The sequence below is a fragment of the Periophthalmus magnuspinnatus genome, chromosome 21, assembly GCF_009829125.3.
Source record: "Periophthalmus magnuspinnatus isolate fPerMag1 chromosome 21, fPerMag1.2.pri, whole genome shotgun sequence".
Lineage (NCBI taxonomy): Eukaryota > Metazoa > Chordata > Actinopteri > Gobiiformes > Gobiidae > Periophthalmus > Periophthalmus magnuspinnatus.
The window spans coordinates 26047727-26075164 of NC_047146.1; the positions used below are offsets into that span (position 1 = coordinate 26047727).

At 36.2% G+C, this 27438-nt stretch overlaps 1 protein-coding gene across 1 annotated transcript in view; it reads right to left on the reverse strand.

Moving 5' to 3' along the window:
- The window catches only part of lrp1bb (low density lipoprotein receptor-related protein 1Bb), a 464724-nt gene that overhangs the window by 63318 nt on the left and 373968 nt on the right, over positions 1-27438 (reverse strand). The window contains exons 53-65 of the mRNA XM_055230393.1: positions 25219-25359; positions 23665-23852; positions 20022-20205; positions 19843-19928; positions 17804-17926; positions 12575-12756; positions 11405-11604; positions 10714-10902; positions 10418-10566; positions 9053-9146; positions 7794-7910; positions 6515-6634; positions 3638-3757 (exon numbers count right to left, since the gene is read on the reverse strand). Coding sequence (XP_055086368.1) covers positions 3638-3757; positions 6515-6634; positions 7794-7910; positions 9053-9146; positions 10418-10566; positions 10714-10902; positions 11405-11604; positions 12575-12756; positions 17804-17926; positions 19843-19928; positions 20022-20205; positions 23665-23852; positions 25219-25359 — 1893 coding nt within the window. The remainder of the gene's footprint in view (positions 1-3637; positions 3758-6514; positions 6635-7793; positions 7911-9052; positions 9147-10417; positions 10567-10713; positions 10903-11404; positions 11605-12574; positions 12757-17803; positions 17927-19842; positions 19929-20021; positions 20206-23664; positions 23853-25218; positions 25360-27438) is intronic.

Sequence of the window (27438 nt, forward strand, 5' to 3'; positions counted from 1 at the left end):
ACAGAACAAAATAACAAAACAATACAAGGACATCAATAGTGCCAAGTGGGAGCTAAACCAGGACTTACAGAGTAATCTGATATAGCACTTTTCCAGATGCTTTACAATTTGGTGCATTATCCATTCATTTCATATTCTGTGATGGTAAGCTCCTTGTAGTCACAGCTGTCTCGGGCAGACTGACAGAAGTGACACTATCAATCTGAGCCATCAGACCGTCACCAGTCAGTCACACACCACATTCATACATAGGCAAGACGTGTGTGCCTTGCCTAAGGACACAACGTGGCACATGGCATCCCAAGTGGTCCCCCGATTTGGGCGTGGTACTAACCATGCCCAAATTTGCTTAGCTTCCCAGATTAAATGAGATTGGACATTAGCCAGCACCATTTAACTATAGTGCTTCTTAAGTTATACTACCATGTAGTCTTTAGTCGAGGGGAGAGCCCTTTGGTTTGTTTTAATCTTGGTCTCATGTTTGTCCTAGTTTAGTCCTGATTTGTTTGTCAATTGGTACCCATATGAAGAATGGGATAGGACAGTGACTCTCAAGATGTAGGTTCCAGTTCTTTACAAAAGGTATTTAGTCACAGTTAAGACATTGTTTGGTCTTGGTTTGCCCTAATTTTTCTATCAAGCTCTGGCCTCGTCTTGTAGTGGCTGATTCTGTATCCCTCTGCTCACGATTAGCGTAACCAAAGTACAAAGGGATTTTTTTGAAACATGAAACATCAAGCATCAAAGCAGATACTGTCTTTTAATGCTACTTAAAAGGCTGTTATATGCAAGGCACACACTAACAACTGCTATTATCCTTCCAGTGTCAGTCACAACACCTGGCAGACAGTACTTAGGGAATAGAGGGAAGAAAAAGCCTTCTGGGCACTAAGGCAAAGATGTAAACTACATTTTAAATTTATCTGTCTGAACAAAGTTTTACTTATTTAGCCATAGGGAGCTTTTTACATTTGAAAAGCCTTGATATATTACTTTCTGCCACAAATCTAAGTAGTATAATGGATGTATTAAATAATACTGGACAGCAAAACTGCTTTTATATTATTAACCACTACGTTCACTTCGTTCTTAACAGCAGCAGATGCAAGCTACAACTGTTACAGTTACTGCTACAACTACTATATACAACGGGGGTGTCAAACTCAAATTTACAGAGGGCCAAAATTAAAAACTGTGACTAAGTCGCGGGCCAAACTAAATATTTATTGAAAATTTCAACAACATCTACATGCTTTTCAGAAGGGGTGGATTAAATTTGAGTGAGGCAACAGGTAGCAGATGCTAATAAGTCTCAACAGAAGTGGTAGATGGCTGGCACCAATACATTTGCAAAGTATTATGGGATTCGTAATATAGAGTGCTATACTGGTGTGGCGGCCGGCAGGCCAGCTCTAGTACATATTTGATACGATCTCGCAGGTCAAATATAATTATATCAAGGGCCAAATTAGGCCCGCAGGCCTGAGTCTGACACGTCTGATATACAACATACACAATGCTGTAAATGCTAGTAATATTACCTCTACTGTAGGCAGTGTTTCCACTGCCATTATATTGACAAAACATCATAGGACAAAGTTTTGTCCAGCTGACAGATTTAACTTTCTTTTACTATGGATCAGACCTGAACAACTGAGGTATTACTCAGACAAAAACATAATTTATCTTTTCATCACAGTGGCCATAAGTCCTCAAAATGTCCCCTCTAAACAGGGAACTGAAAACCTGTGAACAATACATCTAGTAACTAGTAAGTAACTTGTACAAAGCTGCTACCTGTCTCTGTCCCTAGCTGACCTAATCCAACAAAGAGCACTAACAGATGGAGCATGTCTCAGTTTTGGTCCACCACAAGTCAACATACACACACATTACAATTATCTATTTGTCCGCCTGTCTAGGTTAGGAGCAGAATCACAAAATATCTATTCAGGCCCGACGGCAAATTAAAAATTGAAGGCGTGATGAAAGGCAGCCATTCTCAGAAGAGGAAAAGAGACAGCTCGGAACCAGCGCTTTGAATTCAGACATTTAATTTTTTCATTTTATGTTGTGTGCGATTTAAAGACAAAAGAGGAACTGACAAAAGGAACAATTGAACAGAGCATAGTCGACAAAGCGCCTGGCAGACTTGATCCACATTTGGAAACATATCTGATAGCTGATAATGTGAGGAATAGCCTAAATCAGACTAAAAGGCTTCAGTTTGATATGCTGATTGACCATTCCATTGCCATCTCTGACAACACGAAGCATTGTAAAACTGATTTAAAGTCATTTTCATACAAATACATATAAAAAATTTAACTGAACATATTCAATTCAGTTGTATTTATATCGCACATTAAAACACAAGTTAAGCTGCCCAAAGTGCTTCACATAAACAACAATAAACAAAAACAGATATACAAAAAATAAGAATGTCCACTCCCTGTCTTTTATACTTGGCTTTTGCAAAAGTGTGGCTAAGTGCAGTGGTTTCAACCCCGGGCTCAGACTGCACACGGTGCATCTCCGGCCCTGTGGCCATAAGTATTCCATATAATTAAAAGCAGCAAGTGGAGCTCAGACCACACACCATGCAGTGCGCTGGAGTCGGCGGAGATGCCACGGAGCTCCACACTAATTCTCTTGGGAGTCTATTTTTGTTGGACACCAACGCTGACCACAGACTTTTCCCTTAATAAATGAATAGATATCACATGAACATGAGATCTCGCATGTGCAGCTTCAAAGGTAACTGCAACAGCAAAGCATCACTCTGAGTGTGAGTGTCGCATCGCAACAAAACAACTCCAACACAAGGGTCGCAGTTGGAGCAATACTGTAATTTTAGTTGGAAAAAATGCTTGTTTTTTACCAATTTTACCTCAGTGGCATAAGTTGTAATATTAGTTGCAGTAGTTGGTTATATTAACTTAATAGCACTTAACACTTAATAGCACGTAATAGCAGGTTTTCCTTGATTACACTGTAGAATCAATCATGTGTATACATTAAGAAGAATTTTATAGACAAATCATTTATAATTAAGGTTATAGTTTCTCTTTACATTGTTGGAAAATTACATTCATTATATACAATAGTAGTAGTAGACATATCTGCTGTAGCATCAGTATAAAGCAATAAGTGTAGTTAGTAGTTATGCAAGTACAATTTTACTTCATGATTGTTTATGAATCTTAAACACTTCCCGTGAGCAGTGATAGAAAGTTCTCACTGTTAACTTCAACAGAAAAACGTCTCCAAGATTGTTTATTTGCTCCAGTAATAGTGGTTTTGACCTAACTCAATTTGTTACTATGAGTTTGTAATGGTGAGAGGCAGTATGGGTGGTGGTGGTGGGGGCGGGGGGTGTCTCAAGTGCCTTTTTGAAGATTGGACTGTCATCCTCCTAAAATGCCAGAAACCTGAGATAATAATGGTAAACTGTCCTTCAAAATATCCTGCCTTCCTCCACCAAAAACAAGGAATAAACTCTCTTTAGATGCAGTCCATCGAGTCAAGCCAAGTGGGAAATGTTTGCAGAATAAATCAGGCATTTTGTGCTTAAAGTGGAAAGAATAGTGATGTCTAAACTTAGCTAATTTGTGGTTAATTATGTGGCACAACTCACCGCAGTTAGCTTCATCGGAGCCATCAGCGCAGTCTGGGTCTTCATCACAAACCCACAATTTGGAAATACAGTGCATGGAGGCCTTACACTGGAACTGGTCTGGAGAACAGGTGCTCTCAGCTGGAAATGCAGGGATATATTGCTGGGTTTGAAACATTGCAATATAGGCCAATGATTTTAATACAGATGGGGGGCAGGTAAAATTGGTATTGTTAAAATGCAGATTTTTGTTGTAAGTGAGCTCTAGGTTCTAGTCACCAATAGACATTATTAGGTTCAACATTTGTGAGTTCACCTTTTGAATATTTAATACAAAAATGCCATGTTATCAATAGGTAAATAAGGCCCTTTCTCTCATCTGAGAGTATAATAAAACCCCATTCTAGAATCTGCAAATCAACAATAGATAGTTAATTCCGGTTGGAAATATCTTAGTACATGGAAACTGAAGTAGAGAATGTTTATTTTAAATTTTTGCTTGTCTCTTTGCATGCAAGTATAGCATTAAATTAAAATCTCGGTGGAGAAAAGCAAATGAAATCACCAGGCCAGGCTTCAGATCAGATCTGTGGAGAGGGTAGCCTATTCACAGTGAGAATGCATGTTTTGTTTTTGTTTGTTTTTTTAATGCCTTTAAGCAATAAAAAATAATATACAAGACAGATTTAGTGTCAAGTTTAGTGTCAAACCGTGGAAAATTCCAGGCAAAGCTATGGCATCACCATGAAGCAAGCAGGTCCCAAAAAAGTTACATAAGTCACTTTTAAATAATAATAGATTTTATTTTTAACTTAAAGTCCTTTTGGAGAATATCAACAATTGCAAAAAAGAATAATCAAAAGCATTATATTTTCTTATATAATGCCTACAAGTGCTCAGAGTGCCCGTGCATATACAGAAGTCCTATATAAATGTACCTGAACTCTGTTTACCATCCTCTTCTAATACGTGTGTTGTTCTGTAGGCTACAAGGATATGCATGGTATAACCATCCAGTGGCCTCAAACTTCTAGAATACAACTATATTTACAACCTGGTCACTCAAAGCACAGCTACACTACTGTCTATATGGTCTTGATTAATATCAGAACTTCTATAAGACCACTCGGTAATATAGAGAAAATACATTGAGGTTGTGTTGAATTATTTTTTTTATTTATTTTATGTTATTCTTTATTATCACTGTGGTAGTGTTATAGGTATTGAAGCTTTTCCCTAGTTAGCAAAAAAAAAAAAAAAAGAAAAAAAAAAAAAGAAAAGGTTTATTTTAATATCATGACAACACTTAATATTTAATATAAACTTTAGATTAATCCAACAATTATCAAATTAATAATACACAAAAAAGCTTTCAGACCTATAGTATTGCCAGTCGAATTTGTGTCTATTTCTAAAAAAAAAAAAAGCACAGACATAAGCTGTAGTGATTAAAGCCTTTGTCCTGTATATAGTACTTAAGGAGTCTTCATATCCCATTACTGTTTCATTAGACCAAGTCTCTGTCTGATCATTGTAAAACCATATTGCTACAGCAGCTAGCATTTTAATTTCAGTGGTGAGGCATTTATCATAAAGACCATTGGAAACTGTGTCCAATCACAACTAGACTTATTATAATGGTGGAAGTAATTGAGATGTGCTTTAATTAAACCATTTTTAAACATTTATTTTTAAGGCTAGTCTTTCTTCTACTTACTTTCCTTGCACCGCACTCCCTCCCTCTCTTACTTTGAGCTATTCTGCAATCACATGCAAGACAAATGCAGCCGTCTTCACTCCTTGAATGGGGTGTGATATTCTGATGAGTTACATCATGGCACTGAAATCTGTTCTTATCCTGGCACTGATTCAATATCTAATCCCCATTCGGCAGGAACAGGCTCCAACAAGGACTGCGGCTTCAATAGGAAGTGGTGTCTGTCTACTGCTAATGGGCCTATTGTCAAAAAAAATACAGGTGACCCACTTAAATTAGTGAAGTGTATAATGAGAGTTTAGGGGAAAACAAACAACAAATAGGCATAGTCAAGAAAAGCAACTGAAAAGGGGATGGGGAGGGGGTTGGGGGATTATAATTAGGTGTAATGAGTGTGGATATACATTGTTATAAATATCTAAATATAAAGTCATTCAGATGTATTTTGACAAAAGTACCTTGGATTTGACTTAGAGAAGCTTGATAGATTGCTTCCTTCTTTTTATTTTATTTAATGATATTGCCACCCTTAATTAGATAAAACAGTAATTAGGTAGTTTAAAATGGGGACAACGTTGGGATAATAAATCCAGCAAACTGTAGATTTACAGTTTTCCGATGGGGGTCCAACACCTGTTTGCCCATGGAAATGTTACTGCTCCATATTTAATGTTCCACTGTTGGGTATTAACCTTATTTAACTGCTCAAAAATACCTTGAAAAACATGCATTCATACTGTGAGTGGTGTCGACACTCCATAGATATGACCTATAACTTGGGGTTGGGCCTGGGGTTTCCATGGAGATAGAAACATTTAATGACTGTTAAATAAATAAAACTGTTACAGAGAAAGTTGGCAGACTCTGCACCAGAAATATTACATAGTTTACCTTTATGGTTATTTCTAGCATCAAGCAATCACCTAGTCAACTTTTTTCTTGCCAAATTTCCTCAAATCCTCAACCTTTACAAAAAAGTTCTTGCTTCCTCATGCACTCCACCCAAAAACAGATTATTATCAAGAGTATATTATTGTGTATCTTTAACACAATACTGGATGCAGTAACATTAGACTATGTAGACAGTGTGGGCAATCTGATCAAAAGACAGCATTCACATTCACTGCATCACAGTTAAAAGCCTAAAATCCCCGAGTGGTGATGACGAGACAGTGACTTACGACAATCCGTCTCATCTTCTCCATCTCCGCAGTCATCGTGGCCATTGCAACGCAGGTTAAGAGGGATACATTTCTGTTTTCTGGTGCACTTGAACTGACCTGACAAGCAGATGTAAGTCTCTGTAAAAGAAAAGCAAGGCCTGGATCAATACGTGTGAAAATAAAGGTGCACTAACACATAGAGCTGGCACTGGCAGATTACTGACACTTCCTGTGTGGGATTATGTGTCCATGTGTCTGCATTTATCTTACTGTCATTTTATACACTGTAAAAAGAGTAAAGGCCCTATAACTGATTTTTTTTTTTTTTTCCTATGTATTTGAGCAGAATTTGTCTTGTCCCAGCTTAGATATATTGTATAAGCAGGTGTGTGCTGTCTGAATCTAACTTTAAAGTGTTTTATAATAAGTGTAAATTTTTTCATTTATTTTAAGGTATTTTTGTGTACTTTTAATCAAAATCATCTTTGCATGGAGAAACAAATGCTGTAGTCAAAAGCTACGCACACACTAGGACAAATTGCTGAAGTCTATTGATGGATTTGTTTTCTTCTTGAAATTCAAGACACATTTAAATACATTGAAACAACCCCAAATATTTAGATTAAATAAAGAGTAAAACCACTTTGCAAGTCTCCTTCAGCTTGGTGCGTCTGAACCACTGGGTCTGAACCACTGGGTCTGAACCACTGGTAATTCTACAGTGAAAATAGTGGATGTTGCCCCTTGTTTCGTTCAATTGCTTGACATAGACATATTGGGTTACTTTGCTTGAATCACTAAGTAGAAGCAGGTTTGTTCCAAGCATACTTATGTGGTGCATCAAACAAAAGAGAAAGTTTATACTTGATGTATTATCCATATATTTAACAACGATGATCACATTTATCATTTAGATTACCTCAATGTCTGTGTATTGATCTGTAAAGAATATCCGTTTATACTGCTAATGTTACATATTCACCTCCCAAGGTCATCCAAATCAGGACTGCCTCAAACCCATGAAAACTAGCTATGGGTAAAAATCATATTTTAGTAATTACAGTAATATAAATAATTTGACCAAATGTTTAATTGTGTCACAAAAAGGTGAAGGTTTTGTTTGGCTTGACAAAAAGATAGTTGTAACGAGGGAAGTAAAAATACAGTTTTATTTAGTGCATATTTATGTAGAAGATAAACCAATGTACAGCACCAGTATAAATAAGAACTCTGTGTTAATTAATGGCTTGTACTGTAATTGTGCTTATCAGACATTTAAGAAAGGCACGGCCCGTACCGCAGTTAGCTTCGTCTGAGTTATCGCCACAGTCGTTCTCTCCATCACAGATAAAAGGAGGCAGAGCACAGAGCCCTGTACCGCACTGGAAACGGCCTGGCTGACATTTGAATTCAGCTGTAAAAAAGACAATCAAAATCACCACAGGAGCAAAGAACAGCCAGAACTTAACCCTTTGTGGCAGCACATGTTAGGAGCTATTCAAGGTCCAATGTTTTGTGCACAATCTCAAAAGTTCTGTCAATTAAATCATAAGATTCCTGGAGTTGGGCATGCCACCTGTATCTCTATGGAGATACAGTTTTTTGTTTTTTTTTTGCCTTTCTATAGACCATTCCAGGCAAAGCATTAACACCTCTATGGAAATGGCAAGTCCTCCACCAGGCCAGGTTACAAACCAGGTTTGTGAAGAGGCAAGCTTGCCGACAGGAATATATGTTTTAAAGTTTTTTATTTGTTTGTTGCTGTTTTTTCTTGATTGCAATAAACACATAAAAAACATAAAGGCATTTGTTTTATTATTATTATTTTTTATTTTTGTCTTAAATCTTACATGGCACTTTAAAGTCTGTTCATTTTGAATAAACCAATTGTTTGCATTTATCAGACCCTAATTCATTCACAATATACTCCCACCATAGGGAGAGAGAGCAAAATGCTTCACAAGCTAAATCAAAACACCACACAATATCTTTTGGTCCATAACAACATATCCATGACAGCTGTGGATGTCATGTGATAATCTGTAAGCAAGCTACAGTAAACATCTAAAAATATAGAGCTATTCTGAAGTGAATGTGTTGTGTTGTTTTTGTTTGTAAAGGTTAAATTCACAACAATCCGTCACTCACAGCTAAGTTTGCCAAGCTTATTCAGTTTATCAATAATTGTGAACATCTAGGTCAAAATCGTAAGAACAACAAAGTAATAATTGCAATAATTGTGCAAATTTTACAAGACAAATAATTCATTTCCGTTTGATCTATACTCCAAAAATAAACCTTTTTTCTTTTTTTTTTTCTTTTTAATGTGGTTTGATTTCATAAAACTAGCCAATTACTTTGAAATTGAAATTGTATAAGATTTCATTGTTGTTCGGTGATCCACAAGACAGCCCAATCCTATGTCTTGTGGGAATTGTGCCTCACCCCACGCTTATTTATGGCAGTAAACTTCTAAAAATATAGAGCTATTGCTGAAGTTATACTAAATGTGTAGCATTGTGTTTGTAAAGGTCACATTTACAACACAGCACTCACGACAGTCAGCGGGTTCGTCTGATCCGTCCCCGCAGTCGTCCACCGTGTCACATTTCCACCAGAATGGGATGCATTCATCAGTCCCACAGCGAAACTATTACAGAGAGAAAAACACATTTGAAGACAACATAAACACACAGATTTTCATTTTCACTTCAACCTCCTTCAAAGGCAAGTCTAAATCAATGCACAAGGTGTCTCACAACTGCCAACATATGTCAGAAGAGAGAGAGCAGTGTTAAAAGATCTATGTGATTTGTCTTAAAGAGAAAATGACTGACCACAGACAGAAGAGGAGCTGCATGTTTAAACTGCAACAAGCAAACATTCTGAGAATTTTAACCACTACATAGAGCTGAAAGATTTTAAATATTATCTGGTAGCAATTTTTCTGAAAAATATGGCCTACGCATGTAGATTGCAATATAATAAGTCCTTGGGGATAAAACTGCAATAATAAACTAATAATATATTTACTTAAAAGGCCCATATTATGTTGTTTACTGATATATGTTATAATGTTCTTTCCTCATTAAAAACATACAGAGTTGTGTTTTTTATTTCATTCACACCTTTAAAACACAAATCCTGCATATGTAGGCTGAGTTCTTCTCTCAGACAGAAAACACTGTTCCACCTTGTGATGTCATGCGGTAATACAGGAAGTGCTCCACTGCATTTTTAAACTCCATACACCTTAACTCTAATTATTTGGATAATTTCAGCCCTGGAATTTCCAATCTCTACTGACCAAAAGTTAAAATGTAAAATGTAGCTGTTGACTTGAAAACTACCTTTTCATGACACCACAAGGTGGAACAGACCATTTTGAGCTTTGGAGATGTAGACAGACTAATAATAAAGTGATACTCAAATACAAAAATACAAAACACAATTACAGGTATGTTTTTGAGGAGACAACGTCATTATAACATGGTTTAAATTTTATGTAAGGAGGTCTAAACTATTTCGTTACAGTTGTTAAAGTAAAAATAAATAAATAAATAAATAAATATAATACAAATTACATAAATTATGTTAACGTTAAGTTAATTAGTAAAAAAAAAAATCTGATTAACTAAATTAAGAAAGTGGAGAAAAATATTTTTTTTTTAAGATTCTCTTGTAATTTTAAAATTAATTAATTAAAATTGTCTTCTGTTTTGTTAATTGTGTCTTAATGTCTTTTTTGCACTGTAGCACTTTGAGATTTGTTGTTCAAATGTAAAGTGCATTATAAATAAAATGTATTATTATTATTATTAAAACTGCCACATAAATTATAAAGAGGTTGTGACAATTTGAAGAGTTTTAATCTCTTGCCTGATGGCTCTAGACTTCACAGTGAAGAGCAATCCCACTTACCTGACTGGAAGTGCAGTTCGAGAGACAGGTTTTATTGTCGGCGGCCAAGTAAAAATTAGTTGGACAGGCGCATTTGTGTTCTCCACCGGGGGACAGCAAACACAGGTGGCTGCATCCTCCATTTGCGATCTGACATTGGTGTTTGGGAACTGCGGAGTAGGACAAAAAAGGACAAGGGGTGCAGCTCAATACGAATTATACAAATCATTTGCTTCTTAGTGGAGTAAAGAGTAGCCAGGGTAACTACAGCGGGACAGGAAGGATTGGGTCTGTGCAGTGCCAGATGGGCCTTGTACCTTCGGGCTGGCGCAGGGAGTGGTAGACCTTGATGGATTTGATGGCCTGCCAGGAGTTGAGGAGCTCCATTCCCTGAGCTCCGGTCGTCTTGTGAGCGCGGCGCAAAGATTTGGACTTTCCATCAGTCCAGTAAACAAAGTCCTCAAACAGAGTCAGAGCCATCACCCCCTGGATATGATCGTAGGACACTGAGAACAGGAAACAAAATTGTCAGAAAAGTTAGTATGAATGTGATATAACTGAATCTCTGGATTAAATGGAATGCTTTAAATGCTACTGCTGTTCACTTGACAATGTGTGTTTTTGAATGAATGACGCAAGGATATTTGGAAGACCTCTTTGAGAAATGGACATGTACTGGTTTTAAGACCAACACCTTACCACTATAGTTATAGTTAAGTTATGCAATGTATGAAAATAATGACTTGGTAGGTTAGAAACAGATATAGAAATAAAGTAACATAAAATAGACTTAAAAATGTTTTATGAAATATACAGCATATGGTAAGTAAAAATGAACAGATTCATTGGATTACTTTAGAAATAAGTATTGAAAACCAAATAAAAGATACCTTATACATAGTTTGCACATACTTTAAATAAACACCAAGGTAAAACTCAATACAACTTGCAGTATATGTTCAAATACAATGCAACAAAGTTTGAATGTAAGGACTGGCATTGACTCACCTTTGTGTCTTTGGGATCCATCCATGTTTGAGAAGAGGATGTGGTTGTCGTCGGCCCAGTACAGCCTCTTGTTGGTGTAATCAATGGTGAGGGCAGTGGGGCTGAGCAGCTCTGTGTCAATGATAACCGTCTGGCCCCTTCCATCCATGCCAATGCGCCCAATGTAAGCAGGCTCACAGCAGTCCACCCAGAAGACAAACCTAGCACAAGGAGAGAGGAGATAAACGTGTGGTAAGAATTCAAATGAACACTGGTAGAAAAGTAGAATCCCAAAATGAAAGCTGGATTTAAGAATTTGTGAAGACACCCATGTTAAAAAATTTAAAATAGTGATTCTAGCCTCAAGCAGTGGAATAGTAGTATAAGTTTTTTGGATTATGTTTTCACACTCACTACTAGGTACTATGGATGAATAAACAGACCCTACCTACAATTAGTATTCACTTTATCAATTTAAGTAGGCTATGCAACTTCTGGTGGAGGGTCGTCACCTGTTTGTCTCAGTGCAGGTATGGAATTTAACTAAATTATCTCCATGGAAACAAGCAGTAGACACATCAAGGCCAAGGTATGCATCAGATCTGCGGAGAAGGTGGCTGTTTTTGAGCAATACAATGGATATCCACTGCTCTGATGATCGGCAGTTCGAATCCTGCTTTCGACTTAAACATCACTGGTTGAGCGGTCAGGTCCATTCACCCACAGGTTGGCGGTGCGATTCCATCTCCCACAGATGACTGCTGTTGTTGTTTTCTTGGAAGACTAAACCCACCTTGCCCACCCACCAGTGTCTGTGTATGAATGTGTGTGAATGGGTCAGTGGTTCCTTGGTGTAATACACTTTAAGTGCTCGAAAAGTGCAAGATAAAAATGTGGCCATTTACCATGAATGGAAGATTGGAAGCAGGAAGTTTAAAGGCCATACTGTGAAATGTTCAAGGCAAACTAATGTCATCTGGAGACAAGCAGGTGGCAGACCCTCCATCAATCAAATGACATAGTGCTCCTTTAATCCAGCCTCGTTTGTTGTCATTATTTGTTGCCAAACTTAGCTTACAATAAAACATGAAACAAATGAATAAAGCCAAAACTGAAAGCTTTAGTATTATGTGCCACATATATTGAACAACAGAGTATTATGTTACTGTGATATGAGTGAACTCTGAGTACCCAGTCTGAGGGTCCAGGGCAAGATCTGTAGGATTTTTGAGCCCAGAGTTGATGAGCACTGTGGGGTAGAGACCATTAGCTTTGGACACCTCCAGAGTTTTCCTCTCAGCGTCACACCAGTAAAGATTCTTCCCAATCCAGTCCACAGCCAACGCACTGGGCACCGAGGTCCTGTGTACGATCTGGAAAAACAAAAAAGCAATGAATGAATAGAAAGGTCTTTTGATTTATTCATGAGTTTCACTTCCTTGTTAGTGGCACCGTGTAAAGATACAGAATATTGCATCAAAACTGAGCATTCACCTTTCAGAAATGCACAAGTTCACCAAAACAAGTACTTAATACCATAAAATCTAAATGCTTATGCTTTATTTTTATCTTTACTTGGGATTTAGTTGAAGACAGACTCATTGTATTTGTTTAACTTGACATTGATAATTCATGGCTTCCTATTATAGGTGACATTTTGAGGATTATTCACAATTCAAAACAAAATACAATAATCAGTTTTAAATTGTTAATTTATACAGCAATGGTCCAAATTTTTCATCATTCTGAAACTCATTTTACTATTGATAATTAGTTGTTTTTGTCAGCAAAGCATGGCTTTGACTACTATAATTTCTCTTTGGGAATAAATAAACCTAATTCTGTTTGTAAGGTTTAAAAATTAAAACATAATTTTCAACCATTTTGACAGTAGCTTTTATGTAAATGAAAAAATCAAAAAGAAATGCAAGACAAAATGAATATGTATTTACTGACTGTTTCGTCTTGGTTGATTATTAAATGTAACTCTAGGAAGGAAAGAGCGGATAGCATTTCTGATTGATTTAACTTATATAAATGTAATATAAATATGAATGTAATAATATAATTCTCTGGTATTTGGTTCAGAGTTGTGTAAAAAGTGCAAGCTTGGAGTGCATTACAAAACACTGTATGAAGTTTGCCTAAAGTCTTCAAAATGGTTAATCTCCAAGAACGTAGCAGCAGCGTGCAAAAACAAAATCCTCATCTATATTCCTTGAAGCGCATTTATTATGCCAGCTGGCAGAATAAAGCCAATCCCCTAAAAAACACAACACATTTCTCTGTAGTCCCAGTGGAGTCGCAATCTGTCATTAAAAGACATGATGGACTTTGAAATCCTCTCTGTCATCATTTGCAAAAAGTATAGTCTTGGCAAAAAGAGCAGAGCCTTCCCTTATAAGCAGTAATTGGACCCGTACTTAGCCTCAAACTGTCACTATTGTGTCACTCATTGTGAAGTATTTTCATCAAAAGTGCCTCCTCGGGCAATAAGGACGATACAGGCTGCAAAAGGCTTGTCCCAGTCTCAGTATCCAATAGCAGCTCCACTTTCAGTCCATTTGTCAGTGCATAGAGACATCTGAGAACCGGATAGAAGTTATTGATAGGGTCATCACAAACGCAAAAAAAAAAAAGTTCTAGCTCAACTTTGTGCTACTTTTTTGACAGTTGGGTTGAGCATTTTTTGTTGTTTATTTCATTCAACCCATGTAAATGATAACCTGGTCCTTTATTGAGGCAGTTCTAGGCAAGGTAATCACTGAGCACTCATGACAGGTTGTCCCAGTGGCATTGAAGGATGGGTCAAATGCAGAGGACATATTTCCATATTATACAAATGAAGTCTAGAGATACAAAAACATATTGATTTTAGTAAGTGACACATGCCTTAGTGCTAACGATTATGTCACTTACTAAAAAATGTGTGCTAATACATTAATATAAGGCTAAAATATTGATTTGGTCAATATTAGTCCATTTTTATTTTTGTTGAAATAAGCAACAGAAACTGATTCTATTTTGCCTTTGATAATAATAATAATAACAATAATAACATTATTATTATTATTATTATTATTATTATTATTATTATTATTATTATTATTATTATTATTATTGTTATTATTATTATTATTATTATTATTATTATTATTATTATTGGAAAGATATGATTTATATCCACTTAATGTTATTTTCTCACTTATAAATATGCACTCCATGTTGTTAATATTGATTTTTGTTAAATAAAATATTCAGTAAAAAAAATAACACAGTAAAGAAAAAAAGGAAAAGGAAAGTTATGAACCATTTCCTTTCTTACTTTTGATAATTGTACACAAACCATTGGGAGAGTTTTCACAAAACCCAACTGAAGTAATAAACAATATTGCACTGTACTGTACTATATGATTAAATCAAATTTATATTGTCTTTTAAAGCAAAACAAATCAGATGCAAAGCATCCATATATCTTTGGTGTGACAATTCTATGACACAATACTGTTTCGGAGGCAGATACTAGCACAGCTCCATATCTTCTTGTGTCCATGCCATTCCATGTTAGCTGTGAGAAATGGCCCGGTCTGCACTTGTAACAGCAGATATCAGGGCCTCGTCTAATTAACGCAACGTGAGAATCTGAGCCTCACACAGTTTGTCCCCGCACTAAGCAGTGGCATTGGCTCAAAGTGCTGAAACCAATTGAGCTGAATAAGCCTATTGCTCTAACACAGACAACACAGACTCGGTAATGAAATACAGGACAATTGTATGGGCATGTAACATATTTTGAACTTTTCAATAGTGATGAGACTTTAGGCTCTTTTATGGGATCCAAATCTTTGGGATCTGTTCAATTAAAAGAGCCGTTCTGACTGGCTCTTACTATTACTATTTATTTATATGACTATTACTATTAATTGATATTCAGGGTTTATCAGTATAAAAAAACCATAAAAATTAGAAAGAAAAATATTTGGCTCTTTTAAAAAATAAGATCCGGATCCAATGTTAAGGAACTGACTCATTAACAAATGTCACATCACTGGTTTTGATGTATGCTAGATTTAGATTAAAACATATTGAGATTAGGCATGTCACAATAACGCATTTTTGAATGACAATATTTTGCTACAGCGATATATTGCATTAAAAAATAATATTGAAACTACTTTATGATACTGACACAATAACAATAGTTCAAGATAATCCCAGTAAACAATTTTAAATAGCTAGTATCATTAAGTGAAATGAGCTGCAACAAATTAAAAGCAGATTGATGCAATAATTAGCCACAGAAGTTACTTTTTCACCTCTCTACAGCTAAAATCTCATCGTATTACAACTAAAACACTCGAAATTTCCCCACTATTACGAAGAAATTGTACAAATTTTGAGCACCAAAATATATTAATCCAGCTTTCATATATTGAACGATAAATTGATAGAGTAATTATTGTGACAAGCCTAATAGAGATAAATGATCAATATTGAAGACCCTTATCTAGGATACTGTAAACCAAAAGAATGACTATCAGAGCCATTTCTAAATGAGCATAAGCATATCTCAAAGAGAACTCGCCAGTGGTGTAATATCTCTCCCCTCTCTCTGCCCATTTTAAGCTACAAGCTGTCTTGTCCAATAAAGGCTTTGGGACAGAAAAAATCAATACAGTGACCTAAATATATAAATAAAAGGCATAAAGAAACATAATATTTACGTGAATATGTTTTGCCATTCATCCAAGAGGCTTCTTCTGTTCTGATGGGGTTCTGAAAGTGCTTTATATCTGTCTGAAGGGAGGAACTACAATGACACTAACAAATAAAATTATCTTATAAATTATCTGATAAATGAGAATTAATTAGAAGTAAATAATTTGACACTCCACATCTATAACAAAATAAGTGCCTCACTAGCATAAATAACAGTACATATAAATAGTGAGCTATGCTCGCACCATAGACTCTATATATAAATGGACATAGCTAACCCGCTAGCTACTACTTTCCAAATAGGAAGCAAGCATGGACACACTTTCAGCTCCATTGACTCAGGCTCCAATTTACTTTACACTAGAAAACTGTTGCCCCTCTCTCCATACCTGCTGCAGCGAGCATCGTTTTAAAATTTTCGCATTGCTGCACTCTACATGATCCTATACTTTTATTTCTGTATTGTGTCCCTAACTTAGGATATGAACATTATTAACAGAAAATTCAGGACCCTTCTTTCCCTGAGGTAGCTCCCGGTAGCAGTAGCAACAGGTTTGATTGATAGCGTTGCTAAGAGCCCGCTCCCTTCTACACCAGCAGTGCAGGCGGGAGGGGCATTACCTTCAACAGGCTCACTCCGGATTGGCTCTTAGTTGCTATGGTACTCTCTGTCAGAATTCCTAATATGCAACTTGCCCCTATAACTGCCGGCCTTGATGAGCTTCATTTGACTGAAGCTGAACATTATGAATGAAGTCACACTTTCTTAACCCTCTTCTTTATACAGTCTATGGTCATTTAGATTTGGATATGATGTAGACCTGGTTCAGTTCTGGTCTAGTTCTGGTTTTAGTTCTAAGATAGTTTAGGTTTTAGTTCTAAGATAGTTTAGCTATTATTTGCTATGTTTGTAAGAGTAAACACAGCGTTAGATGATTTGGCTTTTATTTTCGACAGGCCTGCAGAGGTCCCTTAACTATCCAAGAATTCTTGCTCCTCTCCCCCTGACCCACAAAATACCTCAGAGACTTGATTGTGTCATTACTGCGGCAACATTTATCTGAAAGATGGGGACTCACTCATTGCACTGTCTATACACATATATAAAAGGCTCACATCACCAGTGAATGACCAGTAATAATAAGCCACTTAAATAGTACTTTTCACAGTCCGATGATTCATCTCAAACACAAGAAGAGAATTACACAGCTCAGTCATTAGGGTTACCATTTAAAATAGAAGTATTACTAAATGCGGCTAAGACACCGTTTGGTAAAGACTAACCCAAAGTTGCATTTTGTTAACAGCTTTGTATACTGGTATGGAGGGTTTTGACAAGACAGTAGAAATATTAGTGGAGCTAATTATAGTAGAGTCCTATTTGTAGTGGCAGTGGAAGAAGCAGTAACAGTAGTAGCAATAGAAGCAATGGTAGCAGCAGTACAATATATATATATATATATATATATATATATATATATATATATATATATATATAGAGAGAGAGAGAGAGAGAGAGAGAGAGAGAGAGAGAGAGAGAGAGAGAGAGAGAGAGAGAGAGAGAGAGAGAGAGAGAGAGAGAGAGAGAGAGAGAGAGTTTTTATGTCAAGCAGTAGCAGTAAGTAGTAGTAGTAGCAGTAATAGTAGTAGTGATAATAATTGCAGCAGCAGTAGATATGGCAGAATCAGTGAGAATTTTACCTTGAGATCGCTCCCATTGAGACGCATCCTGTTGATCTTGCGCCCGCTTGGTCTGGTCGAATCCACCCAGTAGATAAACTCCTTCTTGTAGTCAAAGTCAATGTGGATGATGTTGTTGAGACCCTGAAAAAAGACCAAACATAAACTGGCTATAAAATCTATTCAGAGTTGAGTTCTATAATACCAGATGTTTAGGACAAACTTGTGTACAAATTATTATAGGAGAAAGGTAGGTAGGTAGGAGAAACTTTGACAAGTCTTGTACATGAAATTGTTTATTCTCTGAAGAGGCCTGCTTCTACATCTTTTGTACACAGTATTGATTTTGGATTTTCTTATAAGTCTCAGTGGTTCTGACTGTTCAAAAGATTTCAGGCACCACATAATGCAGTGTGTATACGTAATATTATTTATTTATATTAGATATGTTTTAAGATTTACCAAAATGTGACAGATATAAAGAAGAACTATTAACAAATCCAGGGTCAAATGAGAAACTATTACAAAATATTAACTGAAAAGTACAAAGTATGACAAAACCTAGAATCCTTTAATATATTTAATACTGTACCATAGATTGCATACTGAGCATGAATTTTATATATATATATATATATATATATATATATATATATATATATATATATATATATATATATATATAATCCGATAAGCGGAAGAAAATTTATATATATATATATATATATATATATATATATATATATATATATATATATATATATATATATATATATATATATATATATATATACACACTATACTAAAATATACTATTTTATTTTCTGATCTATGTTATAATTTTTATAATTTTTCCAATGCACAATGCACACTTTCAAGGTATTTTTGAGCAATAAAAATAAAGAAAGAAAAGAAATATGTAATAGAATGATAAGTCAAATGTCATACATTGGGACAGTCTTGATGAAGCACTACAATCTCCATGCAGACAAGCTCCCCCCACTAGCAGAAAAGTTATATAATGCACCTTTAAACTGAATAGGGATGTGTTTTTGAGAGGTGAAAGGCTCGCACCATTAGCACATTCAGTGAAGCAGTGGATGACAGATCTATAGTCCTGTCTTTGAACTTGTATATCAGCTTGTTTTGAGTCCGTTCTTTTTTTTTTACGTGTTCAAAGACCTTTTTTGTGAATACATATCGATTTATAGTTAAAGCACTAGATATACTGAAGATGATACACACTAACAAAGTTCCCATAACACAGTGGACTTTAGAAGAAACATAAAACTAAAATATTGTGTGCAAGGATCTTAAACAGGGTTGAATTTAAATACTAAAGTATTTATTTATTTATTTATTTTTCATTTCTGTTACTCTCAAAGGCTCTTCATAAACATAAACATATTTTGTACTGAAACATTTAGCCCATTTGCAACAGGTTAGCAAATGCACTAAATGCTACAGGTTAATAAATTGGTTATACAATCAGAGCTTTTGTAAGCATGAAAGATTGTTGTTGTGTTACTAGAAATTGTGCAAAACAGAACCAATATCCAATCCCTCTCCATCTTGTCTTAACACAGGTATGAAATTGATATTGTAGAGAAGTGTAGATCGCATAATTTATGGCATAAAAGCATTCATGTAAAACTTTGAGAAGACTGTAGACTATTCCTGGCATGATTTACAGTGAATGAGTGGTGATGAGTAGTGGTTACACTGAACAATCACCTGCAGCAACAATGAAGTCCAGATTGACACAAATGACTTTTCAGCAGGCTGTGAAATATAGTTTAATTTTGAGTTGGATGATAGAATTCCATATTAAACATTTATGAGTGCTTTAGAGCCATTTCAGGTTGCAATGTGATACTGTTGGATCTGAATTGGGGCAAGCACAATACATGTTAAAAGTTAATGTGTTGCTAACTGCTAAGTTACCAGTTAAGCTGAGGCAAAACATACCCAAAACATTTCCCTGATTGAGCTAATAACGCTAGATCTGTGGGAGGAACGCCAATGTAGGTCAATTAGGAAATCACAAAACTGTTTCTCACCTGCTTCAAGATGGTGTAGTTGGAGCCATCCACACTCAGTTTGCGGATCTCGTGATGGTCAGCCATAATAAGAAAAGGCTCTTCAGCTGTAATATAAATCACACTTTGGTAAGAAGACCTGCCTTAGCTCAATAATTAGTGCATTTGGGTGCTGTGCTGTGTTATCTAATGAGGCTGACCTGACACAGCCTTGCAGATATTGGGGTTGCGCTCTAGGGCCTCATACCCATCCACACACAGACACTTGAAGGAGCCGTAGGTGTTAATACAGCGCTGGCTACAAGGCAAAGTAGTGGAGCATTCGTCGATATCTACACATGTTTTGCCATCATCTTTCAAGTGGAAGCCTGGCCAGCATTTGCACTGGGGATGAAACCGAGAAGACAGAAAAAAACAAAAAAAAAACAACACACATTTGTAACGCTTTAGTTTACAGTACACTATACACTGAATGCAATCTTAATGCATTATAATAATCTTTAAAAACCAAAACCTTAACTTACTGTTTCTGTGTAACAACTTGTAATGACATGAAACCTAAACCCTCTTAGCCAAAATGTACAATATAATAACATGGTGTGGACCCTCAAAAGCTGGGGGATACCATCATATCTGGCAACACAGTGACAGTCTAAATGATCCAGAGACAACCAGTATTTAAAAAAAAAAAAAAAAAATACTGAATCATTCTTAATAACAGTTCATTTGTTTGTTTGGCTAATTAAGGTGTAGTTATTAAAAAGTGGTGCTTATTTGTGTTATCTAGCCAGACTAGCAACTGATTCACAACATGACATTATATCTAAACTTGGCCAATTAATAGAGCAATAATAGATTAATTCAAAGTCACTATCTTTTTACAACATATTGTGCACCTACTGGCAACTTTTTAAAACATTTCACAGACAAACTAATTGAAAAAGGCAAGATCCAATTTTATACAGTTCCTTCTCAAATGATTTAAGTAAACAATCATATAATTCTTATTAACAGAGCTGATGTCTTTATATATATATATATATATATATATATATATATATATATATATATATATATATATATATATATATATATATATATATATATATATATATATATATATATATATATATATATAAAACTCATACTAACAATTAAAATAAATACTATACTTTCTATTAAACTTAAAACCAAATTCAACCGTGCTATGCTATGGTCAGGCTCATGCAATAAAAGGCCAGTGTAGGGCCTTGGATTTGGTGGCTTCAGTATTTCATCACACTTCAGTGACCAGTTCCAACCAAAAATAACTCTGAAGCGCTAGAATCAGCTGTCATAGACCTTTTCAAATCCCTCTCTTATCCACAGTTATAACCTTGGGCCCTTTCTGCTGCCCAGTGGCCAAGACCACAAACAGATGAGGCAAGAGACTGCAGTGATGACAACCTGTCTATCAGCTGCTAACAGTCAGGTGAGAAGACAGCAACATGTAACTTTGATGCCATTTTTCATTTGTGTTTGAAATGCAAGATTATTGTCCATATACAATATACAATAGGAGGGTAATAGTGGATGGAGAAGCAAGTACAGTATTGTAGAACAGTAGGCCAAAATAATTGGTTTGTTACGTTAAATAAATAGTGTTTAAATTATACTTATTTATGCCTTAATTTTGACTTGTCGTTAAGATACACAAGTGTACACTGTACATGATTTTGTTGCCATTGTTCTCCTCAGAGAATAATATCATATAAATTGCATGATCTCTAGTTTTTAAAATCTTCCGATAAAAGTGCCAGCAACTACTGTAGAACCTGGATGTTTGGATTTAGTTTTACCATCTGTTACAATGTTCTTTTGATAAAACCTATGAAACTGAAGCTTACCACACTAACACTCATATAAAAACACAAGTTACACAAATTATTATTATTATTTTTTATTTTTTTTACTGAATGGTCATGGCAAATGGTCACATTTGTATATAGTGCTTTTCCACCTTCAAGGCACTCAAAGCGCTTTACGTCAAGGAACCACTCACCCATTCACACCCACACACTCATACACCAGTGTACACAAACACTGTAGGTGACATGGGTTAAGGATACAACAGCAGTTGACAGCAGTCATCTGTGGGAGCTGGAATCGCACCGCCAACTGGGTCAGTGGATCTGACTGATGTTTAAGCTGAAAACTGCCAACCGTCAGATCAGTGGACACTCTACACTCTACCAGCTGGGCTACTGTCACTGTCACTATCAACACTTTACTGTGCACTCCCTGTGAACTCTTGAATGGCTTATCTGCTTGGACATCTTGGTGGAAATGGAAAACAAGTTTCCATTTCTTTGTCTAACTCGTGCCAGGGACCTATTTTAAGCCCCTTTTTGACCACAGCCCATCTTTAGCCCACAAAGACAAGGAAGAGTGTGATAAAGTACTGTAGATTGTCTGCACTGATAGCCACACTGACTACTGCCAATATGGCCTTGACCTCAGATTCCACCTCTTCATGGTGTGCCATTACTGCCAGGCATGGCACCATCACCCTGCACAGTTGGGGAGGGAACAGTTGTTGGCATATTATTAAACTCCTTGCACAGTGTTCAAGGTTATTTAGAAGAAGACACATTACATTTCCACCCATCTGTTCAATTTTACAGGCACAATTTTAATTATTCTTTATGAATATTTTATTAAGGATTCTTCAACAAATCACATATAACCTGTCAAACTGCAACAGAATGGAAAAATAAGTTATAGCAATTTTTAAGCTATATGATAAATTGTAAGTATAGAGATTCAAGCCTAGTAGCAAAATAAAACAAAAATAAAGGAAGTATTTCTATCAAGAATACTAATGAATTATATGAAGTCATGTCACAAACCACTCCATTTATCCAGGCATGGGACCAGCACAAACACAACATTTGTGGTTGATTTTGCACTTACACAGATATGGCAAAACATCTTTCTCTCCTCTCTCTATTTGCTGGTCTTGTACAATCATATTTCGCCATTATTCTTGGTAGGTCTACCATGATATATTTATACACAGTTGAGCTGCTTCTGGGCTACTCCCAAATGAATGGGAAAAGAGCTGAAGTGTCCAATATTTTACCCTCTACATCTAAAACATATAGACACATTTTAGTTTAGCCGCTAGTCAGCAACAATGTTTCTCATATGACGGTTGATGTCATACAGTTCTACAGACCCCATAGTTTATAATTGAGTTGGAGGGCTGGTCCAAATTCTGTATAAGTTGTATTTAAATGAGCTGTACCTGATTATTTCTATGTAATTTCTATGTAGTTACATAAAAAAAAAAAAAAAAAAAAAAAAAAAAAAAGTGACATCATTCACAAGCCACAAAGTAATCCTGGTGCACTGTTCACATGCTAGTTGTTATTAGCATTACTATGACAGCAGAATTCTGCTGTCATAGTAATGCTAATGCTAGTTGTGAAAATGTGTGAATAATTGGGATGGTACAAATGGGTTAAGAAAGTAAGGAATCAGTTTGGATTGCTGCTAATTTCAAATTAAATATTTTTTTTTTTTTCCTTTCCTTAAAACAAAACAAAAAAATGTACAGCACCTATAACTCTCCAAATGTGTATGTTTTGACATGGTTTATGTTTGTTTAATGTCTTCTCTGTCAGTAGAAATGATCTACAAAGCATTAATGGATGGGTTGTGGAGTAGTTGGGAGGACTTAACTAGTTTAAAATGGGAAAATTGAGACCCTACGCCCTAACAGAAAAGGCTTCCTCATACATACTTTTCAGTTATTCCTCTCAAAAACAATGAATTGCCCCATATTGTTACAACACCACTGACCTTGTATCCCACTGGCAGGTCCTGGCAGTCCTGGGTGCACCCGCTCACTCTACGGTTCAGGCACTCATTGACATTACAGTTTCTCTCATCGGAACCATCGCCACAGTCGTTACGCCCGTCGCACAGGCTGCCCTCCGAAATGCAGCGGCCATTTGAGCACATGAAGAACGAGCCATTGCACAAGCTACCTGAATGGGTCAAAACATAGAAATTGTTGATAGTCTTGGGACAATACTGAAATTTGGTGTCATGATTATCATGGCCAAAATAATTGATGATTATATCAGGATAATGATTGAAGTTGCTGACAGTTTAAAAATGTTACAGATATGAATAATTATAATTTTAATTATAGATGTTGGCAATTATTACAACTATATAAAATGTCCCATGAATTATTATTGTTTATCCTTTTTATCATGATTGTTTATACGTTAATTGCTCAGTACTTGTATACATCATCAGAGGTCATAATACTCCTTTACAATGAAAGCATACCCAGACTTGAATGGACAATCTATCACAATATGATGAGTGTTGTCTCTGCGTGCTTTACTGATCCAGAGTCTCCTGTCTCTTTTTTACAACTCTCGGGCTGTTCCTTGAAAAAATGTTCTCACGTAACAGTTTGAAAACTTAGTTACCAAAGTAATTGTCAAAGACAGTAACACATATTCTTAAATGAAAGACAAGACTGCTTTCTTTAAATGATACCAACCACATTATTTTAAACAGTTATCAGTTAGGCGGCACATGGCCTATATCAAAATATGGTGCAAAATAAGTGCATTTTCTGACACAAGGTTTGTACACAAAGGCTGATATCTGTCATACTACTGAAAATCAGAAAAATCTATCACATCAAAATATAAACCTTAGATATGGAACTTTTCAAAAAACAATGGTATCTCTTGCCACCTCGAGTGATACAAATACTGCATTCTGGCACATGGGCTAATTGGGAACATTCTAGATTAATGGGGTTGGACCTAAATTCGATTGCCCAAGGACTGTCAGGGGTCCAAACTAGAGATGGGATGATAATAGCTTTTAAAAAGTGTTATATAATGTTTACTGTTCTATAATAGTATCTTTATTAGCTATAAAACAATTATAAGTTTCCTAATAAGACAGTAGCTTCTCAAGTAGGAGAGGAATTGTTGGGTTGCCAGCTTATGCACTGGTAAACTACCCTGAAAGAAAAATGTTAATTTTATTTATTAATGTATTTTTTGAGGCTTGTTGTTTAAAACAGAACTCACAATGTGGCAATATTTTATAAACAACATATGGCCTTCTGTATTGGCTGAACTGATGAACTGGTCTATCTTTTGTGCGTACTATTGTTTCATAATTATAATAGTCTAATAGTCGCATCATTTCTGCTCACTTTCTGACAGACCTGGCCAAGACTTTCAGCTTTGTGGTGGAGTGACAGACTAACTGCTATCAGAAACACTCTCTTCCCTCTTCTCCTCAGCCCATATGTCCCTGTAGATTTCCACAGTGACAGTGATGAAGAGTTTCCAGCTGGGAGCCAAGCAGTCGTCTTACCTGCGGCCAGACATTTGAGGTTGAGAGGCAGTTCATCAGAGTGGTCAGGGCAGTCTGCGTAACCGTCGCACTCCCACTGAGCACTGAGCAGGCAGCGACCATCCCCACAGCGAAATTCCTCTGATCGGCACGAGCGATATTCTGCACACAAAGACCAGACTCGTGCTCATTAACTCAGACTGCTGCTAGATATCTCCGCAAGAAAGTTATAGAGATTTATCTTCAGTTCTAAGATGAGATGGGGCTAGTGAATACAGTACTGTAGAAAAAGGTGTTTGCAAAATTACATAGTGTTGAGATCCTTTGGTAATTGGACAATTTGGAGAGATTCTTAGTGTTTTTCTGTTTAAAAGTACACTGTGTAAATTTTCTGGTGCAATGTTATTGCTTGGAATGTTCCACCATGATATTAAACCTGTCTATCATGCGTTCATTCAATTCCAAGGGTTTATTGTACAAAAAATATGTATTCTCATTGTGAGAAAGCATGGATGTTATTTTAATGCCGTACTGTGGAACATTCACATAAGGATAAGCATTACTATTCCTTACACAACGGTGGAAAAACTTCAGACAATTTTCAAACAGTATGGGATTCTGGTCTATTTCAAACCTACAAACACTTTAAGACAGAAACTGGTTAATCCAAAGGATAAAACACCGAGCCATAAACAAAGTAATGTAGTCTACTCCATTCAGTGTAGTGAAGAGTGCAGGGAGTGTTACATTGGAGAAACTAAGCAGCCACTCCATAAGAGAATGTACTGGCGCAAGGGCTCCTCTGGCCCCCTGTCTGCCGTACTTCTCCATCTCAAAGGCACTAACCCCTCCTTTGAAGATAGTGAGGTACAGATCTTAGCCAGAGGAAAAAAAAAAAAGTGGTTTGAGAGGGGAGTTAAAGAAGCTATGTTTGTTAGGAAAGACAATCCTTCCTTAAACAAGAATGGGGGCCTTAGACATCACCTGTCCCCCATCTATAACTCCATCCTCAGACCCAAAACAAACAGGAACAAAAGAGAACAACAAGGGGGAATTAAAGGTTGAATGAGGTCATTAAGGCTGAAATTGGAGACAATAGCTGTTTATAGTTTCAGTGTGGTTAGCCCCTCCCTTCAGATAGATATAAGGCAGTGTCCACCAGCAATCTGACCAGAACTGAAGAAGCGGCTTAGATGAGCAGGGAAAAGCGTTCACACCTACAACAATTTGTCCAGTTGATAGATTTAAATTTCGTCTTTTCCTATTTACAACTAAACATTTATATCTTCATGGACACAAGCAAGTGGCCATGGACCTGCACAGAAGAGATGCTACTAACTTTACCCCACCAAATCCTTTTATGAGAGTTACAGGTGATTTCATACAACTTTAAAACCTTATCATACAGAAAAATCCTGACCTTGACCTAGGCTCAGTTGTGATTCACCATATTGCTTACAACAGGAAGAAAACTAAACCAAGTCTATGGGTACTTCCTTCATGTTTGTCATTATTTTGGTTCCCATACTTTTGGCAAATATTTATGTGCTAACCATCGACTGCATAAAGAAGTGGACTAAGGGAATGTGGTGTCACTCATAGTGTTCGGCTCCAGTCAAATAAAGCTTGTTGAGGCCAGCAGTTATAATGGCAAATTTAGAGCTAAGTTCTGACTGCGAGTGTCATTGCAACCAAAGAGCCAATCCGGAGCAAGACTGTTGAAGGTAAAGCCCTTCCCCTACTTTAGCAGGAAGTGGGTGCTTAAAAACGCTATCAATCAAGCCTGTTGCTAATGTTATTGGGAGCAAGGAAAAGAAGGGATCTCATTGGTCTGTTATTAATGTTCATATCTTGATTTACAAACAAAATGGCAAAAAATAAAAAATCCAGGAACATGTAGTGCGGATTAATACGAACACTGAAGAGAAAAATGACGAGCCTAACAACAGCAGTTACGGAGAGAGAGGCGACAGTTTTTCAATAGAAAGTGAATTGGAGCTAGAGTCGATGGACCCGGAAGTGCACCCACACTCACACTTCATATTTGCAACGCAAATAGCAGGTTACCTATGTTCATTTATATATACAGTCTATGGTGCTAATAGATTATTTCACAAACAAATGCAGCTTGTTATCTCATGACCTTGTTCAAATATAGTAAATTCTGAAGTTTTATTTTTTTACTTATTATTATTCTTGAAATCTCTGTTCCTCAAAACACATCTACAAAGTTTATGTGAG